Source organism: Gorilla gorilla, chromosome 20 (assembly GCF_029281585.2).
Source record: "Gorilla gorilla gorilla isolate KB3781 chromosome 20, NHGRI_mGorGor1-v2.1_pri, whole genome shotgun sequence".
Lineage (NCBI taxonomy): Eukaryota > Metazoa > Chordata > Mammalia > Primates > Hominidae > Gorilla > Gorilla gorilla.
Genome location: NC_073244.2, coordinates 64,543,736 through 64,570,879, shown reverse-complemented (window position 1 = coordinate 64,570,879; position 27,144 = coordinate 64,543,736). Strand labels below are relative to the sequence as shown.

General features: G+C 45.1%; 2 protein-coding genes across 4 annotated transcripts; both read right to left on the bottom strand.

Annotated features, from left to right (window-relative positions):
• Positions 1 to 489: 489 nt before the first annotated feature.
• On the bottom strand, positions 490 to 11,654 carry LOC101151324 (zinc finger protein 816-like). Its single transcript, XM_063701616.1, is given in 4 exon segments — positions 490 to 1,651; positions 3,456 to 3,582; positions 7,063 to 7,144; positions 11,552 to 11,654. Coding segments are annotated over 3 exon segments (1,323 nt in total). The 5' UTR covers positions 7,126 to 7,144; positions 11,552 to 11,654; the 3' UTR covers positions 490 to 518.
• On the bottom strand, positions 10,942 to 25,321 carry ZNF701 (zinc finger protein 701). Of its 3 annotated transcripts, XM_063701615.1 has the most exons (5): positions 24,486 to 25,321; positions 23,532 to 23,619; positions 21,998 to 22,133; positions 21,656 to 21,782; positions 10,942 to 13,547 (listed from the first exon to the last, which is right to left on the bottom strand). In XM_063701615.1, exons 4-5 carry the CDS (start codon positions 21,687 to 21,689, stop codon positions 12,292 to 12,294), a joined length of 1,290 nt encoding a protein of 429 aa, XP_063557685.1. In that variant the 5' UTR covers positions 21,690 to 21,782; positions 21,998 to 22,133; positions 23,532 to 23,619; positions 24,486 to 25,321; the 3' UTR covers positions 10,942 to 12,291. The 3 variants fall into 3 exon arrangements, with proteins under 3 accessions (XP_063557685.1, XP_063557683.1, XP_063557684.1); XM_063701613.1 differs by lacking the exon at positions 21,998 to 22,133; XM_063701614.1 differs by lacking the exons at positions 21,656 to 21,782; positions 21,998 to 22,133; positions 23,532 to 23,619; positions 24,486 to 25,321 and adding an exon at positions 15,447 to 15,514.
• Between the last annotated feature and the right edge of the window lie 1,823 nt (positions 25,322 to 27,144).

The window sequence follows — 27,144 nt, the reverse complement described above, 5'->3', positions numbered from 1 at the left end:
CCACAATCATCACACTTGAGGTTTCTCTCCTGTATGAATTCTCCTATGTTTTGCATAGGATGAAGCTTGACTGAAGACCTTGCCACAGTCATGATATTTGTAAGGTTTCTCTCCAGTATGAGTTCGCTGATAAACTGCAAGATATGATCGATGTCTGAAAATTTTACATTTATTACACTTGTAAGATCTCTCTTCCTTATGGATTCTCCAGTGATTTGCAATGGTTGTAGCATTACTGAAGACTTTGTGACAATCATTACATTTGCAAAGTTTCCCTACACCATGGATTGCTTGATGATAAAAAAGTGACGACTTCCCACTTAAGGCTTTGCCCCACTCATTACACTTGTAAGGTTTCTCTCCAGTATAAACTGACATTGTGCCAGGTTTGATTGTTGATTAGAAACCTTAGACAGTATGAAGTCTATGATGACATGCAAGGTGTGCTTTTCTACTAAAAACCTTGCCACATTCATTACATGTGTAAGGTTTCTTTCCAGTATGAATTGCCTTATGCATTACAAGGGCTGAATTTTGAGCAAAGGTCTTTCCACACTCATGAAATGTGTAAGGTTCTCTCCAGTATGAACTCTCTGATGTTGTGCAAGGCATAAATCATGGTGGAAAACCTTGTCACAACCCTTACATTTGTAAGATTTCCCTCCAGTATGAAGTCTATGATGTGCAAGGTTTGCTTTTCTACTAAAAGCCTTGCCACATTCGTTACATGTGTAACATTTCTCTCCAGTATGAACTCTTATGGCATGAAAGGCAAGAATTATCCCAGAAAGCCTTGTCACAAACCTTACATTTGTATGGTTTTTCTCCAGTATGAATTCTCCTGTGTGTTTCAAGTTGTGATCCTCAACTGTAAACTTTGTCACATTCTTCACATTTGTAATGTTTCTGTCCAGTATGAAGTCTATGATGACACTGAAGGGATGACTCTGATTGAAGGTCTTGGAACACTCATTACACTTGTAAGGTTTTTCTCCAGTACGAACTCTATGGTGCCATGCAAGGTATTGCTTCTGATGAAAGACTTTGCCACATACATCACATTTATACTGTTTCTCTCCTGAATGGGTTACCTGATGTCTCCTTAAATGTGAGCTATGATTAAAGGCTTTGCCACACTCATTACATTGGAAAGGTTTTTCCCTCATGTGTACTTCTTGTATTTGTGTGAACAATGAAGAACAGAGGAAATTCTTCCCATACTTAATAGAAATATGGGTTTTGAGCCTACAAGAAATTATTTGGGATGTTGAAGCTGAGGAAGCATTGTTGATAGACTTCTCCACTTGATTACCAATTTTCCATTCGGGCTGAAACATGTGGAGTTCAGGCAGATGCGAATGAAAGCTTAATCCAAGCTGATCTTTAATAGGCTTGTTTCCAGCATGCCTTTGATCACGTCGGTCTGTACTACCAGTCAACTCTTTGGTTTCTGTCATAGGTACTTCATGGCCATTTCTTTTAATTTCTTGCCACTGAAACTCAAAGTGATGAATATCTTTCTTGATTTCTGGGAAGCAAAAATCTCCAATGTGATGACTTTCATGTATTTGCAACATCCCTGTGTGGATCACTTCTCCTGTATTACCATGCCCGGTTGATGAGAACTCCATCATGGATTTTAAAGAGCTATCTAAAAAATATAAAGACCAATAGGTTTCCAATTAAGTACAGATGGTAGGCCAGGTGCAGTGGCTTACACCTGTAGTCCCAGCACTTTGGGAGGCCGAGGCAGGTGGATCACGAGGTCAGGAGTTCGAGACCATCCTGGCTAACATGGTGAAACCCTATCTGTACTAAAAATACAAAAAATTAGCCAGGTGTAGTGATAGGTGACTATAGTCCCAGCTACTTGGGAGGCTAAGGCAGGAGAATGGTGTGAACCCTGGAGGCGGAGCTTGCAGTGAGCTGAGATCATGCCACTGCACTCCAGCCTGGGCGACAGAGGAAGACTCCATCTCAAAAAAAAAAAGTACAGATGGTGAATAATTGTTAATATTGAAATGTGTAAATATTACACAAAAAGCAACAGTTATTTTAAACATCCCAAATGTGATCTTCAAAGTTTAAGAACACCTTGTCTCTACTAAAAATACAAAAATTTGCCAGGCATGGTGGTGGTCGGCTGTAATCCCAGCTACTTAGGAAACCAAGGCAGGAGAATCACTTGAACCCAGGAGGTGGAGGTTGCAGTGAGTGGAGATCACGCCACTGCACTCCAGCCTGGGCAACAAGAGCAAAATTCCATGTCCAGAAAAAAAGAGTTCAGTCAAGAGCCTCCTATATATGAGGCAGTGAGCCTGAATGATGTCCTCTGTAGGAGGAATTTCTACAGCAGTGACTGCTGCTTAGAGAAGATGATCATTAGTTTATGTGATGATCACTGTCACAGTGCCAGTGAGAGATGCTTGCATCTGTGATGCTCCTCAAAAACCAGAACGGGCCAGGCACGGTGGCTCATGCCTGTAATCCCAGCACTTTGGGAGGCCAAGGCGGGCAGATCACCTGAGGTCGGGAGTTCGAGACCAGCCTGACCAACATAGAGAAACCCTGTCTCTATTAAAAATACAAAAATAGCCGGGCTTGGTGGCACATGCCTGTAATCCCAGCTACTAGGCAGGTTGAAGCAGGAGAATCACTTGAACCTGGGAGGCGGGGGTTGCAGTGAGCCGAGATCGCACCACTGCACTCCAGCCTGGGCAACAAGAGTGAAACTCTGTGTCAAAAAAAAAACAAAAAACAAAAAACAAAAAACAAAAACAGAACAAAAGGCCAGGTGTGGTGGCTCACGCCTACAATCCCAACACTTGGGCGGAGGCTGAGGCAGGTGGATTGCTTGAGACCAGGAGTTCAAGACCAGCCTGGCCAACATGGTCATATCCCATCTCTAATAAAAATACAAAAATTAGCCAGGTATGGTGACATGCGTCTATAATTCCAGTTAGGTTGGGAGGCTGAGGTACGTGAATTGCTTGAGCCCAGAAGGCAGAGGTTGCAATGAGCTGAGATCACGACACTGCACTCCAACCTGTTCAACACTCTGTCTCATAAAAACAAAACAAAACAACAAAAAACACAAAACCAGAACCACAGCTGGAAACACTTGTCAGTCAGTGTCATGCTTTCTATCTCGTATCCTGGGCCATGCTGACAATTCCGCTCAGGGCCTCCAGGGGCATCTCTGCCTAGAGCAGGATGATGTTCAATCTTATTAGTCAAAGTGTTCTTCATGAATTTTCTGGTTTTATGTAAAACCACTCCATAGGGGAGTCTCTAAGAAGCTGTCCATGACAAATATGAGGGTCATCACTGCAGACAACAATGACATATACATGAAAAGCATGTATGGGGCAACATCACAAAAGAGAATACAAAACCAGGAAGAGCCAAGATAGACAAGGGCAGATTCCTCATGTCTGGAGGGACATTTTCCTCACCCACAGACTCCAGGTTCCTGTAGTTCTCCCACATCACGGCCCTGTATAAAGCCCTCTGCACAAGGTTCAGGCATTTCCACTCCTCCAAAGAGAATTCTATAGCCACATCCCTGAAAGTCTAGTGTCCCTAAAATGAAAAACACATTTCAACAAAACATTAGGGAGGAGTGAGTCATCACCTTCACACGAAATGAGAAAACAGAAAATAAGTATCGATTTGATCCAAGACGGTGTTCTGACAAAGCCACGTTAAGGTATTTTTGAACAGTTTTTTCTGTACAGTTGCATTTTATTGCACTTTTCCTTGATAGATTTTTAAATCCCCTAAGTCACTGTGGAAGTCTCAGTTTTATGGACAATATAAAAATATATGGCCGGGTGCAGTGCCTCAGGCCTGGAATCCCAGTACTTTGGGAGGCCAAGGAAGGTGGATCACCTGACCTGAGGAGTTTGAGACCATCCAGGGTAACATGGTGAAACCCCATCTCTACTAAAAGTACAAAACTTAGCTGGGCATGGTGGCACCTGCCTGTAATCCCAGCTACTCGAAGGCTGAGGCAGGAGAATTGCTTGAACACAGGTGTGGTGGTGCCCACCTCTAATCCCAGGTACTTGGGAGGCTGAGGCAGGAGAATTGCTTGAGCCCCAGAGGCGAAGGTTGCAGTGAGCTGAGATTGTGCCACTGCAACTCAGCTTGGGCTGCAGAGTTAGACTCTGTCAAAAAACAAACAAACTATATATATATATATGGCCGGGCATTGGGGCTCACACCTGTAATCCCATCACTTTGGGAAACCAAGGTGGGTGGATTACTTAAGGTCAGGAGTTCAAGAACAACCTGGCCAACATGGTGAAAACCCGTATCTACTAAAAATATAAAAATTTGCTAGGCACGGTGGGGGAAAGCGCCTGTAATCCCAGCTATTTAGGAAGCTGAGGCAGAAGAATTGATAGAAGTCTGGAGGCAGAAGTTGCAGTAAGCCGAGATCACACCACTGTACTCCAGCCTGGGCAACAGAGTGAGACTCTCAAAATAAAATATATGTGTATATATATACTGAAAATAATGTATTTTCTACATAAAACATGGGCTTGGCCAGGCGTGGTGGTTCACACCTATAATCCCAGCACTTATGGAGGCTGAGATGGGTGGATCAGGAGGTCAAGAAATCAAGAGCATCCTGGCCAACATGGTAAAACCCCGTCTCTATTAAAAATACAAAAATTAGCTGGGCAAGATGGTGCTTGCCTGTAGTCCCAGCTACTCGGCAGGTTGAGGCAGGAGAATCTTTTGAAATCAGGAGGTGGAGGTTGCAGTGAGCCTAGATGGCGCCACTGTACTTTAGCCTGATGACAGAGTGAGACTGTCTCAAAAAACAAACAAAAAATCATAGGCTTCTCCATTAATGCTCTCCTGTACACACTACAAATCACACCCACACACACTTAAATTAACTTCAGTTAGGAGATTATAAGCAAAAACCTAGAGAGGACACATCCACAGATACATGCCAGGCTGAGGTGGGAGGATCACTTGAGCCTGGAGAGCAGAGGATAAAGTGACCCAAGATTGCACCACTGCCCTCCAGCCTGAGGGACACAGTGAGACCCCATCACCTCCTACCCAAACAGTGTTGGAAACTCATTGAGTTAAGAGACAGCTTCAAGAAATCATAAAAGCAATGCATGAAGAAAATGAGAAGGTCAACCAACATACAGAAATTATGAAGAACTACAGAGAAACTCTCAGGCTAAAAATACAGTAACTAAATAGAAAAAGTCAATACATGGGTTCAAAATCAGAATTCATTATGTAAATTAAAAATTAGTGAAGAGGGGACTGGCAAGGTGGCTCACACCAGGACTTGAAAGCCGAGATGGGTGGATCACCTGAGGTCAGGAGTTTGGAGAACAGCCTGGTCATTATGGCAAAACCCTGTCTCTACTGAAAATACAAAGATTAGCTGGTTGTGCTGGTGAGCTCCTGTAGTCCCAGCTACTCTAGAGGCTGAGGCAGGAGAAGCACTTGAGCATGGGAGGCAGAGGTTGCAGTGAGCTGAGATCGCCCCACTGTACTCCAGCCTGGGCAACAGAGCAAGACTGTCTCAAAAAAAATAAAACAATAAAAAAAATAGGCCAGGCACGGTGGCTCATGCCTGAAATCCCTGCACTTTGGGAGGCCTAGGTGGGTGGATCACCTGAGGTCGGGAGATCGAGACCAGCCTGACCAACATAGAGAAACCCCGTCTGTATGAAAAATATAACAATTAGGCAGGTGTGGTGGTGCACACTTGTAATCTCAAGCTACTTGGGAAGCTGAGGTAAGAGAATCACTTAAACCCAGGTGACAAAGGCTGGAGGTGAGCTGAGTTTGCACCACTGCACTCCAGCCTGGCAACAGAGCAAGACTTCATCTCAAAAAAAAATTTTTTAAGTACCAGAAGTCCCAGAAGACAGTGAGAGGAAGAAAGGAATAGAAAAGCCTGTTGGAAGATATTAATGGCCAAAAATTTCTAATTTCAGAAGCCAAAAGAAATTATGGTCATCATGGTGAAACACTATCTCTATTAAAAATACAAAACTTAGCTGGGAGTGGTGGCACCTGCCTGTCATCGCAGCTACTCGGGAGGCTGAGGCAGAAAAACTGCTTGAACCCGGGAGGCGGAGGCTGCAGTCAGCCAAGATCGTGCCATTGCACTCCAGCCTGGGTGACAAGAGCAAAAGTCCGTCTTAAAAAAAAAAAAAAGCAGGCATGTGAAAGAACGTTTCTGTTTTATCCTAAAAAAATGCATAATATGAACAAAACACCAGGGCAAAAATAAAGAACTAAAGAATACGAAATAGCTCTCAAAACACACGAAACGTATGCTCAGCAAAGTATTAAAATCTATTTTAAATATACAAGTCCATGATCAATGACATCTACTCAGACTCTCAAGGAATAGGAAATATAAATAAAAAGGGCTTTCATTTTCACCTAATACAAAAAAGAACATGGCGGTAAGACCACAGTAGTAAGATTTGCTTAAAAGAGTGAGAAATTTCTCATGTTCTCAGTCAGAGGGCACCTCTGCAGCTGGGGGTCTGGATGGAATCTTCCCAGATGTAAAAGAGGAAATAGCAAATCCAAAAAGAAGTAATCAGTTTTGCAGGAATTCTCCAGATATCTGCAGTGAAGTCACCATGCTCACAGGCAGCCAGTGTGTTATTCTTGGTAACAGTGAAAAACTGACAAGGAGATTACATGAAGTCAGGGGTTTGAGACCAGCCTGGCCAACATGGTGAAAACCTATCTACAAAAAATACAAAATTAGCCAAGCCTGGTGGTGGACACCTGTAATCCCAGATACTTGAGAGGCTGAGGCATGAGAATCGCTTGACCCTGGGAGGTGGAGGTTGCAGTGAGCCCAGATTGCTCCAGTGAACTCCAGCCTGGGCAATAGAGGCAGATGGAATTTAAGATGAGAGGGAATGAGAAAAGGCATGGGTGAGTGTGAGCAAACTTGTGAGTTAGGATGCTTCAGAATCACAGAAGACTGGCTACCACAATACCTGGTATTTAAGAAAACAAGGAGACAGAAGAATCCACCAAGGAATATCACTTTACCTGAGGAAGAGCCATCCCTGGCTCCTTTTCTTTGCCCTTCTCGGTGGCTTCCTTACATAGCATGAGTCTTTGGAAATCAATCCTGTGTGTAAGAAAATATGAGATTTAATTTTTCTTTTTTTTTTTGAGATGGAGTCTAGCTCTGTCACCAGGATGTGGTTCAGTGGCATGACCTCAGCTCACTGCAACCTCTGCCTCCCTGGTTCTAGTGATTCTCCTGCCTCAGCCTCTTAAGTAGCTGGGATTACAGGCATGCACTGCCAGGCCCAGCTAATTTTTCTATTTTTACTAGAGATGGGGTTTTACCATGTTGGCCAGGATGGTCTCGATCTCCTGACCTTGTGATCTGCCCACCCAAGCTTCCCAAAGAGCTGGGATTCCAGATGTGAGCCACTGCACCCAGCCGAGATTTAGTGTTTAGAAATCACTCCCTCCTTTCCTGTGACAAAACACACACACAGGGGAGACCTCACCAGGGACAAAGAAGGTCCTCTGCTGCCCACGGCACCAGAGATTATGCAGACATAAGGACATCCCACAGGAAGACCTACAACGGTAATTTTGACTTGTTTTTAGATTTTGCTCCCCTGCTGGAAAAGTCCACACACACACTGAAGCAGGACACAGATCTTCAGGGCACAGATCTGGCCCTAACCAAACCCCATGCAGAGCACAGCCCCCTCACCTCCCTGTGGATCACAGGCTGATCTCAGTTCTCAATATGGAGGAAACTGCCTTGATGTTCAATGCTGGAGACAGATGAGAATCACCAGTCCCACTGTAAGTATTATTGACGGTGGTTCCCATACTATGATAGTAGCAATCTTTGATAAAACAGAACAAAAGATATATTTGCAAAATGCCTGAGAACTGTAATGTGAAGTCAGGGTTGAGCTCCACTCAGATGGTGCCAGCCCAGCACAGCCCCACCTTCTGGCTCTGCTCTCCGCTTGGGGACTCGTTCCCATCAGGATCCAGTGAACAGCAAAGGAGCTAAAAGAATCACACAGAACAGGCAACATGGACCAGAGGTGGGGGTGAAGGTGGCGCTGCAATGTCAAGTGGGGGGCTGTGGGAGATCACAAAGGTTTCCATAGAGAAAGTAATATCAGAACAAAGACTTAGGGAAGAAAGGCTGCTTGTCACTTGCAGTTGAGGGGCCAGAGAGTCCTAGGCAGAGGGACAGCCCAGGAGAAGGCCCTGAGATAGGAGCAACCTCAGTCCCAGAAAAAGGAAAGAGGCCTGTATGGCTGGAGCAGAGGGAGTGAGGAGGACACAGGCAGGAGATGAAGTCAGAGGGGTCCTGGGAGCACAGATCCCTAAGGATGAGGTCTTGAAACATTTTTCTCCCACACCTCAAAATAAATTTGGAAATGATGTACTTTCTCACTCCTTTCATGTATACATGTAATTTTCTCTTTACATTATAAATTACAACACTTACAAATAATGTAATTTATTTTCCATATTTAAAATACATGGTGTCAACCTCAGCTAAGCCCCCAGAAGTACACTGTCACCCTCATCTGAGATGTGCAGGACTGTACAGGAATGTGTTTGGGGGTTTAGGAAGTCACTTATAGACACGTGAAGGTGGAGACGCCTGTTTGATGTCCCAGCAGAGAGCTGAGGAGACAACTGGACACAGGATTGTAGAGCTCCGGGGCGAGGCCTGCAGGGGACACGGAGCCATGTAGGTGGGTCAAAGCCATGAGATGATAAGGTTCAAGGTGATTTGAGTCTAATCCTGTTTTTCGGAGGACTGGAATCCTTTAAAGTTCAAATTACAACTAAGTACCTCCCTGTCCTACAGGAAAAGCCACACACTCCATTGTGCCCATCATTTCAGGGGTCAGTGTCACTCTGACTGAGCTTTTCTGGTCTTCTCCCTCACCTGTATATTACAGGTGGGCTCACTGAGGTTCACAACGGGGGACGTTTCACCAAGTTATCCTGAGAAGCTCCGAGTTTTGTAAGAAGGAGGAGTTGCTGATTTTCATGTGATGGCCAGGAAGGGTCAACAGGCTGCTTTGGTCATCCTTCTACAAAATGCCAGGACTGGCTACGTGTGGTGGCTCACTCCTGTAATCCTAGCACTTTGGAAGGCCAAAGCAAGCGGATCAGTTAAGCCGAGGAGTTTGAGACAAACCTGGCAACATGGTGAAACCCGTCTCCTGGATAGAGGAGAACCGGCCTCACAAAGTGCTGGGATGACAGGCATGAGCCACTGCGTTCAATCTACATATACTTTTTTTTTTTTAATTAAGAAATAAGGCGGGCATGGTGGCTCAAGCCTGTAATCCCAGCACTTTGGGAGGCTGATGCTCTTGGATCGCTTTAGCCCTGCAGTTGGAGCCCAACCTAGACAACAAGGCAAAACCCGGTCTCTACCAAGAACACAAAAATTGGCGCGGTGTGGTGGCGCGCGGCTGTGGTCCCAGCTACTCTAGAGGCTGAGGTGGGAGGATCCCTTGAGCCCAGGACGTTGACGCTGCAGTGAGCTGTGATCCGGTTACCGCTCTTCGGCCTGCGCAACAAAGTAAGACCCCATCTCCATCAAAAAAAACAAAAAAAAACAAAAAAAAAAACAAAAAAACCACATGGGTCCTGGGTCTAGGGAGGCAGGGAATCTACAACCAATTAACGCGAACTTTCCAAAACTAGACTAAAAGGAAAAACCCCATCTTCCCACCCAAAGTAACAAAGGATCAAAGGCTACTCTCCCTAACACCCTCCCCCTTCCACCAGGTCGCAGGTGGAAAGAGAAAGAGCCCAGGAGTGGCCAAGGCCAAGCACCGGCCACCCCTTCATCTGCATAGGGCACCCATCTGCTCTGGCCTCAGGCCAATTTACCTCAGTATTTCCTTGGCCAAGGGCCAAATTCTTCATCCAGATAAGGGGTAGCCCATAGGGACCTCAAAAAAAAAAATACTTTAACCTCCAAAAACTTTGTAAATGGGGCCCTAGGGACGCTCGCTTGGGCCCACTCCCACCCTGTGGAGTGCTTTCCTGTTTGAGTAAATTTCTGCTTTCGCCGCTTCATTCTTTTGTTACTTTGTGGGTTTTTTTTTTTTTCTTCAATTTTAAATCCAACTACCTAGTTGTGGAAATTAAACTAGTTGTTTAATATCCAACTACCTGGAAACATCACATTCCAGGCCTGCCTTCCGGGAACAGCAGGGCGAGGGTGGAAAAAGAGGGTTGCCTCCAGGAGAAGCATGTTTTCCTGGGGTTGGAACTGGGGAGAAGCAGGGCCCGGCTCGAGGAGGGAGGTGGTGGGCGATGGCGCCTTCGGACAGGGGTGGGGTCTGCAGGATCCCAGGACCAGGCAGAGGACGCGGCCTTCCCGGGACTGGGGCTGCAGCGCTGCCCTCCAGGCACCGATGAGAGCAAGGCTGGGAGGAGCCCTGGGCGAGAGTCCGGCTCGCTGGTGATGACCTGAAACAGCGCGAGGTGGGAGGACAGGTCGGGAAGGGTTTTGAGAAGGAAAGTTTCGCGACAGGAGGTGTCTGCACGGCCCCACTGCAGAAAAGACGGGGACGGGACCAGCCTCAGGGCGACTTTAAACTCAAAAGGAAAAGACTCACGGACTCCCACCTGGGCTTCTCAATTTGCTCTGAGTTGAGAAAGAGGGGCCGGAATTTCCAGGTCTGTGGGGACACCCACGTCCCCGGTATAGCAGTACCAGAGAACTGGGAAGCGCAAACTCAACGGGGCAACCTTCAGTCCATGCCATCAGCTTCCGGGTCTGTGCCAATCAGCACAGTACAGAAGCCAGACCTGAGGGAGACCCCCGAGGAGGTGGGCGGGGCCTGGGTCCGGCCAGACGGGAGGCGAAGAGGTGGGCGGTGCCTGAGTCAACCAAAATACTACTGGAACTAATCAACACATTCAGTGGATTTGCACAATGCAATAGCAGCACCAACAATTAATTGAATTTCCATACATTAACAATAAAAAATTTTCAACGAAAATTAAAAAACACTTCCATTTGCTAGAGATCTTAAAGTAAGAAATACTTAGGAATAAACATAAAAAAACTGAGAATTTCACACCTTGAAATCTACAAACATTGACCAAAATGATTAAAAACATATATATACAACCCACATTGATGGTTTGGAAAAATCAATATTGTTAAGTTATTATATAAGCCAATGTGATTCAGATTCAACACAATACCTATAAAAATCCCTATTGGTTTTTGTTAAAGAAACAAAAAGCAGGCTGGGAAAAGTGACTCACGTCTGTTGGCCAGGCTGATCTCAAACTCATGACCTCAAGTGATCTATCCACCTTGGGCTCCTAAAGTGCTGGGTTTACAGGCGTGAGCCACACGCCTGGCCCAATCCTCCTAACATAAACACTTTAATGTCAATTAATGCTTCAACTGAATGTTTTAAGTCAACTCAAACTCAAGTCAATTCTGAATTGACTCTACTGTCAATCCTTGATGGTTTGCTATGCTCACTGCGTTTGTAACTATTACCTCAAAAATGAACGTTATGATATTCTGCAAGGAGTAACCTCGGACTGAAGACCTTGCCACACATAGGACGTTTGTAAGATTTCTGTCCAGTATGGATCCTCTGATATCTAATGTGGTGTGAACGTGAAGTAAAGGCTTTGCTCACAATCATCACACTTGTGAGGTTTCTCTCCTGTATGAATTCTCCCGTTTTGCAAAAGATGAAGCTTGACTGAAGACCTTGCCACAATCATCACATTTGTAAGATTTCTCTCCTGTATAAGATCGCCAATGAACTGCAAGTTATGAATGATGTCTGAAAAACTTGCCACATTTATTACACTTGTAAGACCTCCTTCATTATGGATTCTCCAATGTTTTGCAGTGGCTGTAATATTACTGAAGACTTTGTGACAATCATTACATTAGTCAAGTTTCCCTATACCACGGATTGCTTGATGGTGAGTAAGTGTTGACTGACCACTAAAGGCTCTGCCACACTCATTACACTTGTACAGTTCCTTTCCAGTGTGAATTCCAGTATGTTGGGCCAGGTGTGAATCACACCCGAAATCCTTGTCACAAACCTTACATTTGTATGGTTTCTCTACAGTATGAACTCTCCTATGTATTTCAAGGAGTGATTTGAAATTGAAAACTTTTGTCACATTCTTCACATTTGTAAGGTTTCTCTCCAGTATAAAGTCTATGATGACATGCAAGGTTTGACTGTTGCCTAAAAACCTTGCAAATTTACACTTCTAAGATTTCTTTCCAGTATGAAGTCTATGATGACGTTCAAGGTTTGATTTTCGATTAAAAACCTTGCCACATTCATTACACTTGTAAGGTTTCTCTCCAGTATGAAGTCTATGATGACATGCAAGGTTTGATTTGTGATTAAAAACCTTGCCACATTCATTACACTTGTAACGTTTCTCTCCAGTATGAATGACCTTATGCATTACAAGAGATGAATTTTGAACAAAGGTCTTGCCACACTCATTACACTTGTAAGGCTTCTCTCCAGTGTGAATTACAGTATGTTGTGCCAGGTGTGAATCACGTCTGAAAGCCTTGTCACAAACCTTACATTTGTATGGTTTCTCTCCAGTGTGAATTCTCCTATGTCTTTCAAGGTGTGATTTGCGACTGAAAACTTTGTCACATTCTTCACATTTGTAAGGTTTCTCTCCAGTATGAAGTCTATGATGACGTGCAAGGTTCGATTGTTGATTAAAAACCTTGCCACATTCATTACACTTGTAAGGTTTCTCTCCAGTATGAATTGCCTTGTGAACTAACAGGGCTGAATTGTGACTGAATGTCTTGCCACACTCATTACACTTGTAAGGATTCTCACCAGTGTGACATCTATGGCATGCAAGGTATCGCTTCTGATGAAAATCCTTGCCGCATACATCACATTTATACTGTTTGTCTCCTAAATGGATTATCTGATGTTTTTTTAAGACTGAGCTACAATTAAAGGCTTTGCCACTCTCATTACGTAGGAAAGATTTTTCTCTCGTGTGTACTTCCCGTTTTTGTGTGAGTAATGAAGACTGGAGGAAATTATTCCTATACTTATTAGAAATATGAGTTTTCGGCCTACAGGAAATTCGTTGAGATGCTGAAACTGAGGAAGCATTGTTGATAGCCTTCTCAACTTGACTACCAATTTTCCCTTCGGGGTGAAATATGTGCAGTTCAGGCAGATGCGAATGAAAGCTTGATCCAAGCTCATTTTTAATAGGTTTGGTTCCCGCATGCCTTTGATCATGTCGCTCTGTACTACTCATCAACTTTTTGATTTTTGTCACAGGTGCTTCATGGCCATTTGTTTCATTTTCTTGCCACTGAAACACAAAGTCATGAATATCTTTCTCAATTTCCTGGAAGCAAGTATCTCCAATGTGATGACTTGCATGTATTTGCAATGTCCTTGTGTGGAACACTTCTGTATTGCCTTGTCCTGTTGATGAGAACATCTTCATCATGCATTTGGAAGAGGTATCTACAAAATATAAACACAAATAGGTTTCAAATTAAGTACGGAAGTTATACAATACTGAAATGTGTAAATATTACATAAAAAACAATACTTATTTTAAACTTCCCAAACATGATCTTCAAAGTTTAGGAACACAAAAGGAGTAAGATTCTTTAATAAATAAAGGGCGATTGCATGTGCTTCAAATCATTTCTATGGAAGCCTATTTCCAATATCATGACGAAACACTGACAGGGCACAAACATTTGTAAGCCTAAAGTCAGGAGTGTTTTTCTACTGTGACCCTGAAGTGTATCACACTTTGCAAAAAACATATCACTGTCACATCAAAGAAGAGAAAAATATATATTCTTCATATTTATAGGGTACTTAGTGTATACAAATAAATGCTAAAAAACCAGACAAGGTACTATTTTGGTAAATAATCCACAACAAGCTCCTGTAAGGATAATCAAAATCAATGGAATTTCTGTATTGTCAAAGAATCATAGCACTGAGAAGATAAGAAAATATTACAAAAATTAGGCAGGTGTGGTGGCCCACGCCTTTAGTCCCAGCTACTCAAGTGGCTGATGCACAAGAATTGCTTTAAGCCAAGAGGCAAAGGTTGCAGTGCGCCAACATCGCACCACTGCACTCCAGCCTGGGTGACAAAGTGAGACTCCATCTCTAAAGAAACAAGGCAGGGCATGGTGGTTCATGCCTGTAATCCCAGTATTTTAGGAGGCCGAGACAGGCAAATCACCTGAGGTCAGGAGTTCGAGACCAGCCTGGCCAACATGGCAAAACCCCTTCTCCACTAAACATACAAAAAGTAGCCAGGTGTGGTGGTGGGCACCTGTAATCCAAGCTACTTGGGAGTCTAAGGAAGGAGAATTGCTTGAACCCGCGAGGCCAAGATTGTGGTGAGCTGAGATTGTGCCACTGCACTCTACCCTGAGTGGCAGAGTGAGACTACATCTCAAAAAGAAAAATGTTAACACCGTATTTTTCTAAATAACTGTTACAAAATTATCTACATCCATGTGGAACAGGCACTTCGTGACTTTTAAAAAAAAATTTTGTATTTTTATTTTTTTGAGATGGAGTCTCACTCTGTCACTGGACAGAGTGCAATGGCATGATCTTGGCTCACTGCAGCCTCTGCCTCCTGGGTTCAAGCAAGTCTCTTTGCTCAGCCTCCTGAGTAGCTGGGATTACAGGCATGCACCATCATGCCTGGCTAATTTTTATATTTTTAGTAGAGATGGGGTTTCACCATATTGGCCAGGTTTGTCTCAAACACCTGACCTCAGGTGATCCACATGTCTCAGCCTCCCGAAGTCCTGGGATTACAGGCATGAGCCACTGTCCCCAGCAGCACTTTGTGACAGTAACAAGTGGAGTGTGTCAGTTATATTGCATATCACATACTGAAAACTCACAGGTAAAGTCATAAAAATCAGTTAATAAAATATTGATATTTTCTGGCTTGATTAAAACAAGCCATAAAAATCAGTTAATAAAATATTGATAAATATTTTCTGGCTTGATAAAACAAGCCAGAAAATAATAAGTACATGTATGCAGCCTGCAGAATTGTAACCACTTCCCTATTAAGAAAAAAGCCACAATTTGTACTTACCACCAGTACACAACATAAGAATTGAAATACATGTTAAGGTCACTACTTTCTGATGTATGAGGTCAAAACTATACACAGCACTATAAGGAATAAGAATTGACTGATATCCGGGCACGGTGGCACATGCCTGTAATCCCAGCACTTTGGGGGTCTGAGGCAGGTGAATCACGAGGTCAGAAGTTCGACACCAGCCTGGCCAACATGGTGCAATCCCATATCTACTAAAAATACAAAAACCTTAGCTGGGTATGGTGGAGGGTACCTGTAATCCCAGTTACCTGGGAGGCTGAGGCAGGAATCGTTTGAACCTGGGAGGCAGAGGTTGCAGTGAGCCAAGATCATGCCACTGCACTCCAGCGTGGGCAACAGGATGAGACTCCATCTCAAAAAATAAGATAAATAACTACTTCTCAAATAAGCTTTGGTAGATTTAGTATTCTCTAATAGGGTGTTCCCGCACATGCGGACTTTGAAAGAATTCAGTCATGAGTGTTTACAACTCGTTAATAGGATTGGTACCTTTAGGAAGAGACATTAAAGAGCTCATTGCCTGTTCCTCTTTCCCCCATGTCAGGACATGGCAGGAAGATGGCTAGTGTCAACCGTGAAGAATGCTCTCACCAGGAACCAATTTGGCTGGCACCTTGCTCTTGGATTTTCCACTTCCCAAATTCATGAGAAATAAATTTCTGTGTCTGAAGCTATTTCCTTTTTGTTAGTTTTTGAGATCCAGTCACGCTCTATCACCCAGGCTGGAGTGAACTGGCAGGACTCTCCTACCTCAGGTGATTCTCCCTCCTCAGCCCAGAGTCTCACTCTGTTGCCCGGGCTGGAGTGCGGTGGCATGATCTTGGCTCACTGCAACCTCCACCTCCCGGGTTCAAGTGATTCTCCTGCCTCAGCCTCCCAGGTAGCTGGGATTACAGGCGCATGCCACCATGTACAGCTAATTTTTGTATTTTTAGTAGAGACAGAGTTTCACCATGTTGGCCGGGCTTGTCTCAAACTCCTGACCTCAAGTGATCAGCCCGTCTCAGCCTCCCAAAGTCCTGGGATTACAGGTGTGAGCCACTGCACCTGGCCATTTTTAGCATTTAGTACATTCGAGATTTCACCATGTTGGTCAGACTGGTTTCAAACTCCTGACCTCAAGTGATCTACCCACCTCGGCCTCCCAAAGTGCTGGAATTAGAGGTGTGAGCCACTGCTGCTGGCCAGTCTAAGCTATTTCTAACAGAACAGTGAAATGACAGAGACAGGAACAGGATCATCTCATCATCAACATCACCGAAGTCTGACAAATCTTATTAAACAAAGGAAGTTAAGAGTCTGTACTGTAAAACTTGCAATACTTGAAGCCATCTACTAACACTAACGTGAAAAACCTTGAGACAGGCCAGGCACGGTGGCTCACACCAGTAATCCCAGCATTTTGAGAGGCTGAGACAGAAAGTTCACGAGGTCAGGAGATTGAGACCATCCTGGCTAACAAGGTGAAACCTCGTCTTTACTAAAAAATACAAAAAATTATCCCAGCATGTTGGCACTAGCCTGTAGTCCCAGCTACGTGGTGGGCTGAGACTGGAGAATTGTTGGAACCTGGGAGGTGGAGGTTGCAGTGAGGGGAGATCACACCACTGCACTTTAGCCTGGGTGACAGACCGAGACTTTGTCTCAAAAAAAAAAAAATAAATAAATAAATGAAAGAAGGCTAAAAAGTAACTCCAACCCACAAACATATATAAAGTTCTCCAGTAAAGGTAAATAAAAAACAGATAGACCAGGCGTGGTGGTTCATGCCTGTAATCCCAGCACTTTGGGAGGGCGAGCCAGGCAGATCACCTGAGGTCAGGAGTTCGAGTCCAGCGTGACCAACAAAGAGAAACTCTTCCTCTACTAAAAATACAAAATTAGCTGGGTATAGTGGTGCATGTTTGCAATCCCAGCTACTCAGGAGGCTGAGGCAGAAGAATTGGTTGAACCTGGGAGGTGGAGGTTGTGGTGAGCCGAGATAGCAGCATTGCACATCAGTATGGGCGACAAGAGCAAAACTCTGTCTCATAAATACATAAATTAATTAATTAATAAGAGGACAGATACAGAAACTGGCATACATGTACCTTTTGTTCAGAACTAAATTTTTTAAAATAAAAAGGCTTGGAAAAACACTGTATATATACGTTACCAGAAATGCAACATACACAGAAATAATTCTGACAAAAATAAAAATTTCTAAAAAGGCTGGGCGTGGTGGCTCATGCCTGTAATCCCAGCACTCTGGGAGGCCGAGGTGGATGGATCACAAGGTCAGGAGATCGAGACCATCCTGGCTAATACAGAGAAACCCTGTCTCTACTAAAAATACAACAAAAAATAGCCTGGTGTGGTGGTAGGCGCCTGTAGCCCCAGCTGCTCGGGAGACTGAGGCAGGAGAATGGTGTGAACCTGGGAGGTGGAGCTTGCAGTGAGCTGAGATCGTTCCAGTGCACTCCAGCCTGGGCGACAGAGCGAGACTCCATCTAAAAATAATAATAATAATAATTCTAGAGGAGAAGTAGTTTTTGCAGGTTATGAAACTTTATTTATTTATTTATTTATTTATTTATTTATTTATTTATTTATCTTGAGATGGAGTCTCACTCTGTCTCCCATGCTGGAGTGCGACGGTGCGATCTCAGCTGACTGCAACCTCTACCTCCCGGGTTGAAGCAACTCTCGTGCCTCAGCCTCCTGAGTAGCTGGGATTACTGCCACCCACCACCGTGCCTGGATAATTTTTGTAATTTTAGTAGAGATGAAGTTTCACCATGTTAACTAGGCTGGATTTGAACACTGACCTCTGGTGATCTGCCCACCTCGGCCTCCGAAATTACTGGGATTATAGGCATGAGCCACTACACCTGGTCAGGTTATGAAAATTTTAGGTTTCATTATTATGCTATAACTTTAAGAATTTTTTTTTTTTTTTTTTTTGAGACAGAGTTTCGCTCTTGTTGCCCAGGCTGGAGTGCAATGGCACAATCTGGGATCACTGCAACCCCCGCCTCCCAGGTTCAAGCAATTCTGTCTCAGCCTCGCGAGTAGCTGGGATTACAAGTGCCCACCACCACACCCGGCTAATTTTGTATTTTTAGTAGAGACGGGGTTTCTCCATGTTGAGACTGGTCTTGAACTCCTGACCTCAGGTGATCCACCCGCCTCGGCCTCCCAAAGTGCTGGGATTACAGGCGTGAGCCACCGCGCCTGGCCAACTTTAAGATCTTTAACATACCTGCAACAATAACCACTTCCCAAAACTACTTCTCCTCTAGAACTTTTTTTATTTTTGTCGGAATTATTTCTGTGTATGTTGCATTTCTGGTAACATATATGTACAGTGTTTTTTCATGCCTTTTTATTTTATCTATACAACACACTTCATTTCTGTTTACTGAAAGAAATGGGCACGGCGGGGCGCGGTGGCTCACGTCTGTAATCCCAGCACATTGGGAGGCTAAGGCGGGTGGATCACGAGGTCAGGAGATTGAGACCACGGTGAAACCCTGTCTCTAATAAAAATACAAAAAAATTAGCTAGGCGCGGTGGCGGATGCCTGTAGTCCCAGCTACTCGGGAGGCTGAGGCAGGAGAATGGCGTGAATCCGGGAGGTGGAGCTTGCAGTGAGCTGAGATCGCGCCACTGCACTCCAGCCTGGGCGACAGAGCAAGACTCCGTTTCAACAAAAATAAAAGAAATGGACACTAACGTAGTTGTTCTATTCACACTGGAATCATGTTTAAACCATTTACATGTTTACAAAGAACTAAAAGACAAAACTGTTTAAAATAATAACAATAGTTGAGCATGGCAGCTCATGCCTGTAATCGCAGCGCTTTGGTGTAGGGTCCAGCCCTATGGGCTTAGCGGGTGTTCTCTTATGCGGAGATGAGAGATTGTAATAAATAAAGACATAAGGCAAAGAGATAAAGAGAAAGCAGCTGGGCCCGGGGGACCACTACCATCAAGACGCGGAGACCGGTAGTGGCCCCAAACAACTGGGTACGCTGATATTTATTGCATACAAGACAAGGGGGTAGGGTAAGGAGGGTGAATCTTCTAAGTGATTGATAAGGTGAAGCAAGTCACGTGATCATAGGACAAGGGGCCCTTGCCTTTTAGGTAGCCAAAGCAGAGAGAGAAGGCAGCATACGTCAGAGTTTTCTTCTATACACTTCTTTTTTTTTTTTTTTTTTTTTTTTTTTGGAGACGGAGTCTCACTCTGTCGCCCAGGCTGGAGTGCAGTGGTGCGATCCCGGCTCACTGCAAGCTCCGCCTCCCGGGTTCACGCCACTCTCCTGCCTCAGCCTCCGGAGTAGCTGGGACTACAAGCGCCCGCGACCACGCCCAGCTAATGTGTTGTATTTTTAGTTGAGATGGGGTTTCACCGTGTTAGCCAGGATGGTCTCGATCTCCTGACCTCTTGATCTGCCCGCCTCAGACCCCCAAAGTGCTGGGATTACAGGCAAGAGCCACTGCGCCCGGCTCTTCTATGCACTTCTAAGAAAGATCAAAGACTTTAAGACTTTCACTATTTCTTCTACCACTATCTACTATGAACTTCAAAGAGGAACCACGAGTACGGGAGGAGCATGAAAGTGGACAAGGAGCGTGATCATTGAAGCACAGCACCACAGGGAGGGGTTTAGGCCTCCGGATGACTGGGCAGGCCTGGATACTATCCAGCCTTCAAGAAGCTGGTGGAGCAGAGTGTTCCCTGACTCCTCCAAGGAAAGGAGACTCCCTTTCGCGGTCTGCTAAGTAACGGGTGCCTTCCCAGACACTGGCGTTACCGCTTGACCAAGGAGCCCTCAAGCGGCCCTTATGCGGGCATGACAGAGGGCTCACCTCTTGCCTTCTAGGTCACTTCTCACCATGTCCCTTCAGCACCTGACCCTATACCTGCCGGTTATTCCTAGGTTATATTAATAATGCAACAAAGAGTAATATTAAAAGCTAATGATTAATAATGATTGATAATTGTCCATGATCATCTCTGTATCTAATTTGTATTATAACTCTTCTTATTGTAACTATTTTCTTTATTATACTGAAACACTTTGTGCCTTCAGTCTCTTGCCTTGGCACCTAGGTAATCTTAGGTCCACACTTTGGGAAGCCAAGGCAGGTGGATCACTTGAGATCAAGAGTTTGAGACCAGGCTGGCCAACATGGTGAAACCCTGTCTCTACTAAAAACACAAAAATTAGCTGGGCATGGTGGTGAGCACCTACAGTCCCAGCTACTCAGGAAGCTGGGACACAAAAATCCTTTGAGCCTGGGAGGTGGAGGCTGCTGTTAGCCAAGATCGTATCACTGCACTGTAGCCTGGGCAACACAGTGAGACTCTTTCATAAAATAAGAAAAAGAAAGAAAGGAAGAGCAGAGGGATAAGTTGGGGCAAAGAAAGATGTCATTTCAGAGATCTCAGGATTGAAACTTTCCTTTTCCAACAGAATTCTCCCACTTGCAGAGTTTCCCCACACACTATTTGAAGGTGGAGCTTCCACTCTGCCCATCTGAGCTCTTACCTGCATTTACACCTGTAATACATTCCCACCCATCTGGAGTTTTTTGCTATTTTCACTTCACTCTCCACAGTCCAGGGCCCTTTCTCTTGCTCCAACATGGAGATAACATATCAGCATGAGACTCCTGCTTATAAAAAGAAAGTACTAAGACGTGCTGGAGCTTTTGTAGAGTCCCAGCCCTATATTTCTGTAGGAAAGAAGACATTACAGATGGATCTAGGAAAATATTTTACCAATTGCTCCACTGACTGCCTCCTTCTGAATGCTTGGAGAGCACTGTAACATGTAATATGTGGACATCAAGCTCTCTTCCAAGAACTACTGAATCGAAAGCACAGGAAAAGCAAACAGGAAACTGGATATGATTAAAGTCTGCCATAAGGTTTTGTTTTTTTGTTTTTTGAGACAGAGTCTTGCTCTGTTGCCCAGGCTGGAGTCCAGTGGTGTGTTCTCAGTCACTGGAACCTTGGCCTGCCGGGATCAAGCGATTCTCTTTCATCAGCCTTTCTAGGAGCTGGGATTACAGGCATGCACCATGACGCCCGGCTAATTTTTGTGTTTTTAGTAGAGATGGGATTTCTCCATGTTGGCCAGGCTGGTCTTGAACTCCTGACCTGAAGTGATCCACACGCCTCAGCCTCCCAAAGTGCTGTGATGACAGGTGTGAGCCACCATGCCTGGCCTGCCATAAGCTTTTATGCCTACTTTACTTCTGGAACCCCCACTGAGCTATCATGAAGAATGCAGAACATCTAAAGGGGACAGTGAAAGTCCAGATGCTACATCATGAAGCTTTTCATTTCTAACTCAATACGGCTTCCATTTTAGTCAAGCAAGGATGTGGCTCCCAAGAGGCAACAAGAGAAAATACAAAGATACACAAGGGCACATCCCCACTTCTGGAGGGAAGTTATCCTCACCCAGGGAGACCAGGTTCCTATAATTCTCCAGCATCACGTCTCTGTATAGAGCCCTCTGAGCAGGGTCCAGGCATTTCCACTCCTCCTGAGAGAATTCTATGGTCACATCCCTGAATGTCAATAGACCCTGAAAGGAAAACACATTTTAAGCAAATGGTTATGGGAGGAGTTCTTATCTTTACAGAAAATGAGAAGAGGAGAGAGGGGAAAGCAAGGATTTAATTGTAGTGAATGTTCAGACAAATCCAAGTAAGGGATTTTTCACCACATGATGTCTTCCCAGTGGTGTTTGATTATACTTTCTGAAGAGCTCAGGATACCCTCTCAGTATGAATTGCTTACGTTAGAAATAAATAATTAGCCAGGCATGGTGGCAGGCATCTGTTGCCCCAACTACTTGGAAGGCCGAGGTGGGAGGAAAGCTTGACCTTGATGGTGGAGGTTTCAGAGAGCTGCGATTGCACCAAGGTGTTCCAGCCTGGGCAACAAAGCAAGACTCTCTCTCAAAATAAAATAAAATACATGAAAATAAAATTAATCGAAGTACAAAATTCTATTTTGTATATGTTCAAAAAAAAATAAAACCTACACACACTCACAAAAAACCACATGTTAATACAAAGTGTTGTCATTTGTCCCAGATTTTCAAAATATATACATATGTGTGTGTATATATGTATGTGTATGTATATATGAGTGTTTATATGTATGGGGATGTGTGTATATATATAAAGGTTTTAAAAATACAAAAAGTAGGCCAGACACAGTGGCTCATGCCTGTAATCCCAGCACTTTGGGGGGCTGAGGCGGGTGGATCACAAGGTCAGGAGATCGAGACCATCCTGGCTAACATGGTGAAACCCCGTCTCTACTAAAAAATACAAAAGTTAGCCAGGCGTGGTGGTGAGCGCCTGTAGTCCCAGCTACTCAGGAGGCTGAGGCAGGAGAATGGTGTGAACCTGGGAAGCAGAGCTTGCAGTGAGCGGAGATCATGCCACTGCACTACAGCCTGGGCAACAGAGCGAGACTCCATCTCAAAAAAACAAACAAACAAAACACAAATATATATACATATATATATATATATTAGCAAATTTTGTTTAACTGAAGAGGAATCTCATCTTGGTGGAAAACAATAATTTGGCAGCTGGAAGTACTGCTCCCGTATTTGAGAAAAATTGTAACCATTTTTACAAAAAACACCTGTTTCACAAGCCTCTCCACAGTAACACCACTGTCTCCATCAGCTTAATTTGCTAAGAATGGTTTAATAAATCTCCTGCTATTATTTAGGTTGATTTCATATTCTTTAAATAATGATGGAATAAAACCCCTGTATCATTCATGTCTGTTTATGGACTTTCCATTCTAATTAGTACAACTTTTCGAGTCAGAAACACAGTAACTCACTCAATTACCTAAAAATGTGGTATAAAATTAGGGAGAAAAGATTTTCCCTTATTGGTCTCCTTTTCTAGAATTTACCACGTACTTTGTGCACATTAATAGGTCACTTCCATTGGCAGCTGCTCTAATGCTGGTCCACAGACAGTTGACAGTGCATCCAGATGTGGCCCCTGAACAATCCCTGCTGCCCAACAGCACTGACACTGCGGGACCCTCACCCCATCTCCATCCATGTCTGGGTGTGAGCCCTTCCCAGGACCATGCCCAGTGCGGCCTCTTCCCAAGTTCATGTCACTCAGTCACAAGAGATGGAATCTAAGTGAGATGACAGGGACTGAGGGAAGGCATGTGTTGAGTCTGAGCAAACATGTCAGGCAGGACACTTGAGACTCAGAGAAGATTCCCAACTCCAAGATCAGCATTTCTGAAAGGAAGGAGACAGAACAATTCCCCGAGAATATCATCTCACCTGAGGAAGAGCCATCCCTGACTCCTTTGCTTTCCTCTTCCTCTTCCGTGTTTTTTCCTCACGTACCAAGAGTCTTTAGAAGTCAATCCTGAATGTTAGAAATATGTTGTTTATTGCTCAGAATCAACACACCTCCTCCCTGTAACACAATGACACATACAAAGGTGCCCTCACTCTGAAAAAATATGGTCACCTCTGCTGCCCACTGCACCAGGGATAATAAATTTCTATAAGAAAACTCTCGCTTCCCTCCTGGAGAAGCCCTCACACGCTGCAGCAGCGGGGAGCTGGGCTGGAATGAGCTCCCTTTCAGGGCACAGACCCAGCCCTGACCAAATCCCATGCAGAGGGTCAGTGCGGTGGCTCATGCCTGTCATCCCACCACTCTGGGAAGCCAAGGTGGGTACATCGCTTGAGCTCAGGAGTTTGAGACCAGCCTGGGCAACATGGTAAAACCCCATCTCTACCAAAAATGCAAAAACTTAGCCAGGTATGGTGGTGCATGTGTGTGTGTCTCTGGTCCCAGCTACTTAGGAAGCTGAGGGGGAGGATCAGTAGAGCTCAGGAGTTTGAGACCAGCCTGGCCAACATGGTGAAAACCTGTCTGTACTAAAAACACAAAAATTGGGGCTGGGTGCGGTGGTTCATGCCTGTAATACTAGCACTCTGGAAGGCTGAGATGGAAGGATTACTCAAGATCAGGAGTTCGACAGCAGCCTGGCCAACATGGTGAAACCCCTTATCTACTAAAAATACAAAAAGTAGCTGGGCTTGGTGGGCATTGGTAAGCCCAGCTACTCGGGAGGCTGAGGTTGGAGGATCACTTGAACCTGGAAGGTGGAGGTTGCAGTGAGCCAAGATGGCACCACTGGACTCCAGCCAGGGCAACAGAGTAAGACTCAAAAATAAAATAAAATACAAATACAAAAATTAGCAGAGTATGGTGGCACACACCTGTAATCTCAGCTACTTGGGAGACTAAGGCACAAGAATTGCTTGAACTCAGGAGACAGAGGTTGCAGTGAGCCAAGATCACAAGAATGCACTCACAGCCTCGAGGACAGAGCGAGACTCTTTGGAAAAAGAAAAAAAGTGTGTTTCTGATGTGACTGACACAGAGATAATAAAACCTGAGTAACGTGATACAGACTGATGGGCAGAGGGAAGTTCAGCTGGGGGTGGGAAGGCATGGGAGACATTTCTGAGCCAGGACCTGAAGGAGAAAGGGACAGTGCTGTGAGTATTTAGAGAAATAGGGTAAGAGCAGTGAAAACGACCTGAGACGGGAAGGGTTTTGATGTTTGGGAAAAGAGAAAAGCAAATGTGACTGGGGCAGAGGGAGTCATGAGATTAGGGCAAGCTCCCAGGAGGAGGCTGGACAGTGGCAGGGGCCCTGGACACAGGGCTGTGGAGCCACAGTGAGGAGTTGGGCTTTTGTCCTGGGGAACACAGGAAGCCCATGGAGGGTTCCCTGCCAGGGACTGACATGATCTGCTTTAGATTTAGCTGTGACATCCTCAGAATGGGGACATTTTCACCGAGTCACGCTGAGAAGGTCTGAGATGAGTGAGAAGACGTACCGGAATTCTTACATGGTGGCCTGGAAGGGATAATGGAAAGGGTTGGCCTTATCAAAACTATCCTTGAAAATTAGAGAAGCCTCTTTCACATACCTGGGATAAAGAAACTTCTTTTGCAAGTTCTGATGCCACTGATTCCCAACATTTAATTCTTCCTCACAAGAAAATTACAGTAACATGTATAAAATGCAGATGTACAAAGACACAGCTAGTTACCTTGAAAACAGGGAGGCTGAGTGCGGTGGCTCACACCTGTAATCCCAGCACTTTGGGAGGCCGAGGCAGGCGGATCACCTGATGTCGGGAGTTCGAGACCATCCTGACCAACATGGAGAAACCCCATCTCTACTAAAAATACAAAAATTATCTAGATGTTGTGGCACATGCCTGTAATTCCAGCTACTCAGGAAGGCCGAGGCAGGACAATCGCTTGAAACCGGGAGGTAAAGGTGGCGGTGAGTAGGCCCGGCTCGGTGGCTCATGCCTGTAATCCCAGCACTTTGGGAAGCCGAGGCAGGCAGATCACCTGAGGTCAGGAGTTCGAGACCAGTCTGACCAATATGGAGAAACCCCATCTCTACTAAAAATACAAAATTAGCCTGGTGTGGTGGCACATGCCTGTAATCCCAGCTACTAGGGAGGCTGAGGCAGGAGAGTCGCTTGAACCCGGGAGGTGGAGGTTGCAGTGAGCCGAGATCGCACAATTGCACTCCAGCATGGGCAACAAGAGTGAAACTCCGTCTCAAAAAAAAACCAAAAAGGGTTGCGGTGACCCAAGATCACACCATTGCACTCCAGCCTGGGCAACAAGAGCGAAAGTGCATCTCAAAACAAACAAGCAAACAAACGAACAAAAAGCAGGGAAAGAGGGTCAGCTGTAGAACTAAGACATAAGCAAACTTTTTCAATCAAGAATGCTTGGGTGGCCAGGTGCGGTGGCTCACGCCTGTAATCCCAACACTTTGGGAGGTAGAGGTGGGTGGATCACCTGAGGTCAGGAGTTCGAGACCAGCCTGGCCAACATGGTGAAACCCTGTCTCTACTAAAAATACAAAAATTACCTGGGCTCCATCCTCACGTCTTATTTAATCTCTTGTTGCTCCTTCTCCCCAATTCTTCGATCGTCCTCAATCTCCATATATTTCCGCCTCTTATCCCATCTCTGCCGCTCTCCCTGTTAAATTCTCTCTTCCCTGTTGTACCCCCCGTCCCCACTCTCTAGCACCCCAGATCCCCAGGCGTCCTCCCTGCTGTGGTTCTCCCTCTGTTCTCCTTGCCACCAGCACCACTCTGCTCTGTCTGCCGTAGCTCCAAATCCCTCCTCTCTCTCTCTCACCCTGATGAGCCTCCCTCTTTGCTGCCCCTCTCTACCTTGCCGTCTGTCCTTCATCTCTGTACATCTAGCTTTTCTCTACATTTCTCCAGTTGCTTTTCTCCTCCTGCTTTCTTATCTTTTTTTTTTTTTTTTTTTTCACTTTTGCTGTCTCTTGGCAAATCCCTCACCCATCCTCTACTTTGCCATCTGTTATGGGTCTTTCTCATTCTTCTTTTCTCTGCCTCAGGTTTTCTACTACTCTCTGTCTCCTGATCCCTTCAGCCCACACAATCACAGGAGGGTTTGAAGTAAGACGCCTGCATCCCGGAGAGGCTCATTTTTCAGGGGTTGGAGCTAGGCAGGCAAGAACACACCTTGTCACAGGACTGGCCCCTGGCACCTCCCCAACGCTGGCTCAAGGAAAGTGGTGACTGCTAAGGGGACACTTGGGGTGCAGCAAGGCCCAGCATGAGGCGGGACGTGGGGTGCGACGACGCCTTCGGACAAGGGTGGGGTCCACAAGATCCCAGCACCAGGCAGAGAACGCGGCCTCCCTGAGACTGGGATCGCGGCGTTTGCGCTTCAGGGGCCTACAAGGTTGAGACAGGGAGGCGCCCAGGCGGAAATACACATCTCGGGTGATGACTTTGAAAAGCGCGGGGAGGGAGGAGTTAAAAAACGGTTTTGAGCACAGAAACTACGCGATAGGAAGTGTATA

Coding starts and splice junctions, on each gene's coding strand:
- ZNF701 (XM_063701613.1), bottom strand. Junction 13,548..21,655: donor TAGGAACCTGGTCTCCCTGG/GTGAGGATAACT, acceptor TATATTTTGTAG/ATACCTCTTCCAAATGCATG.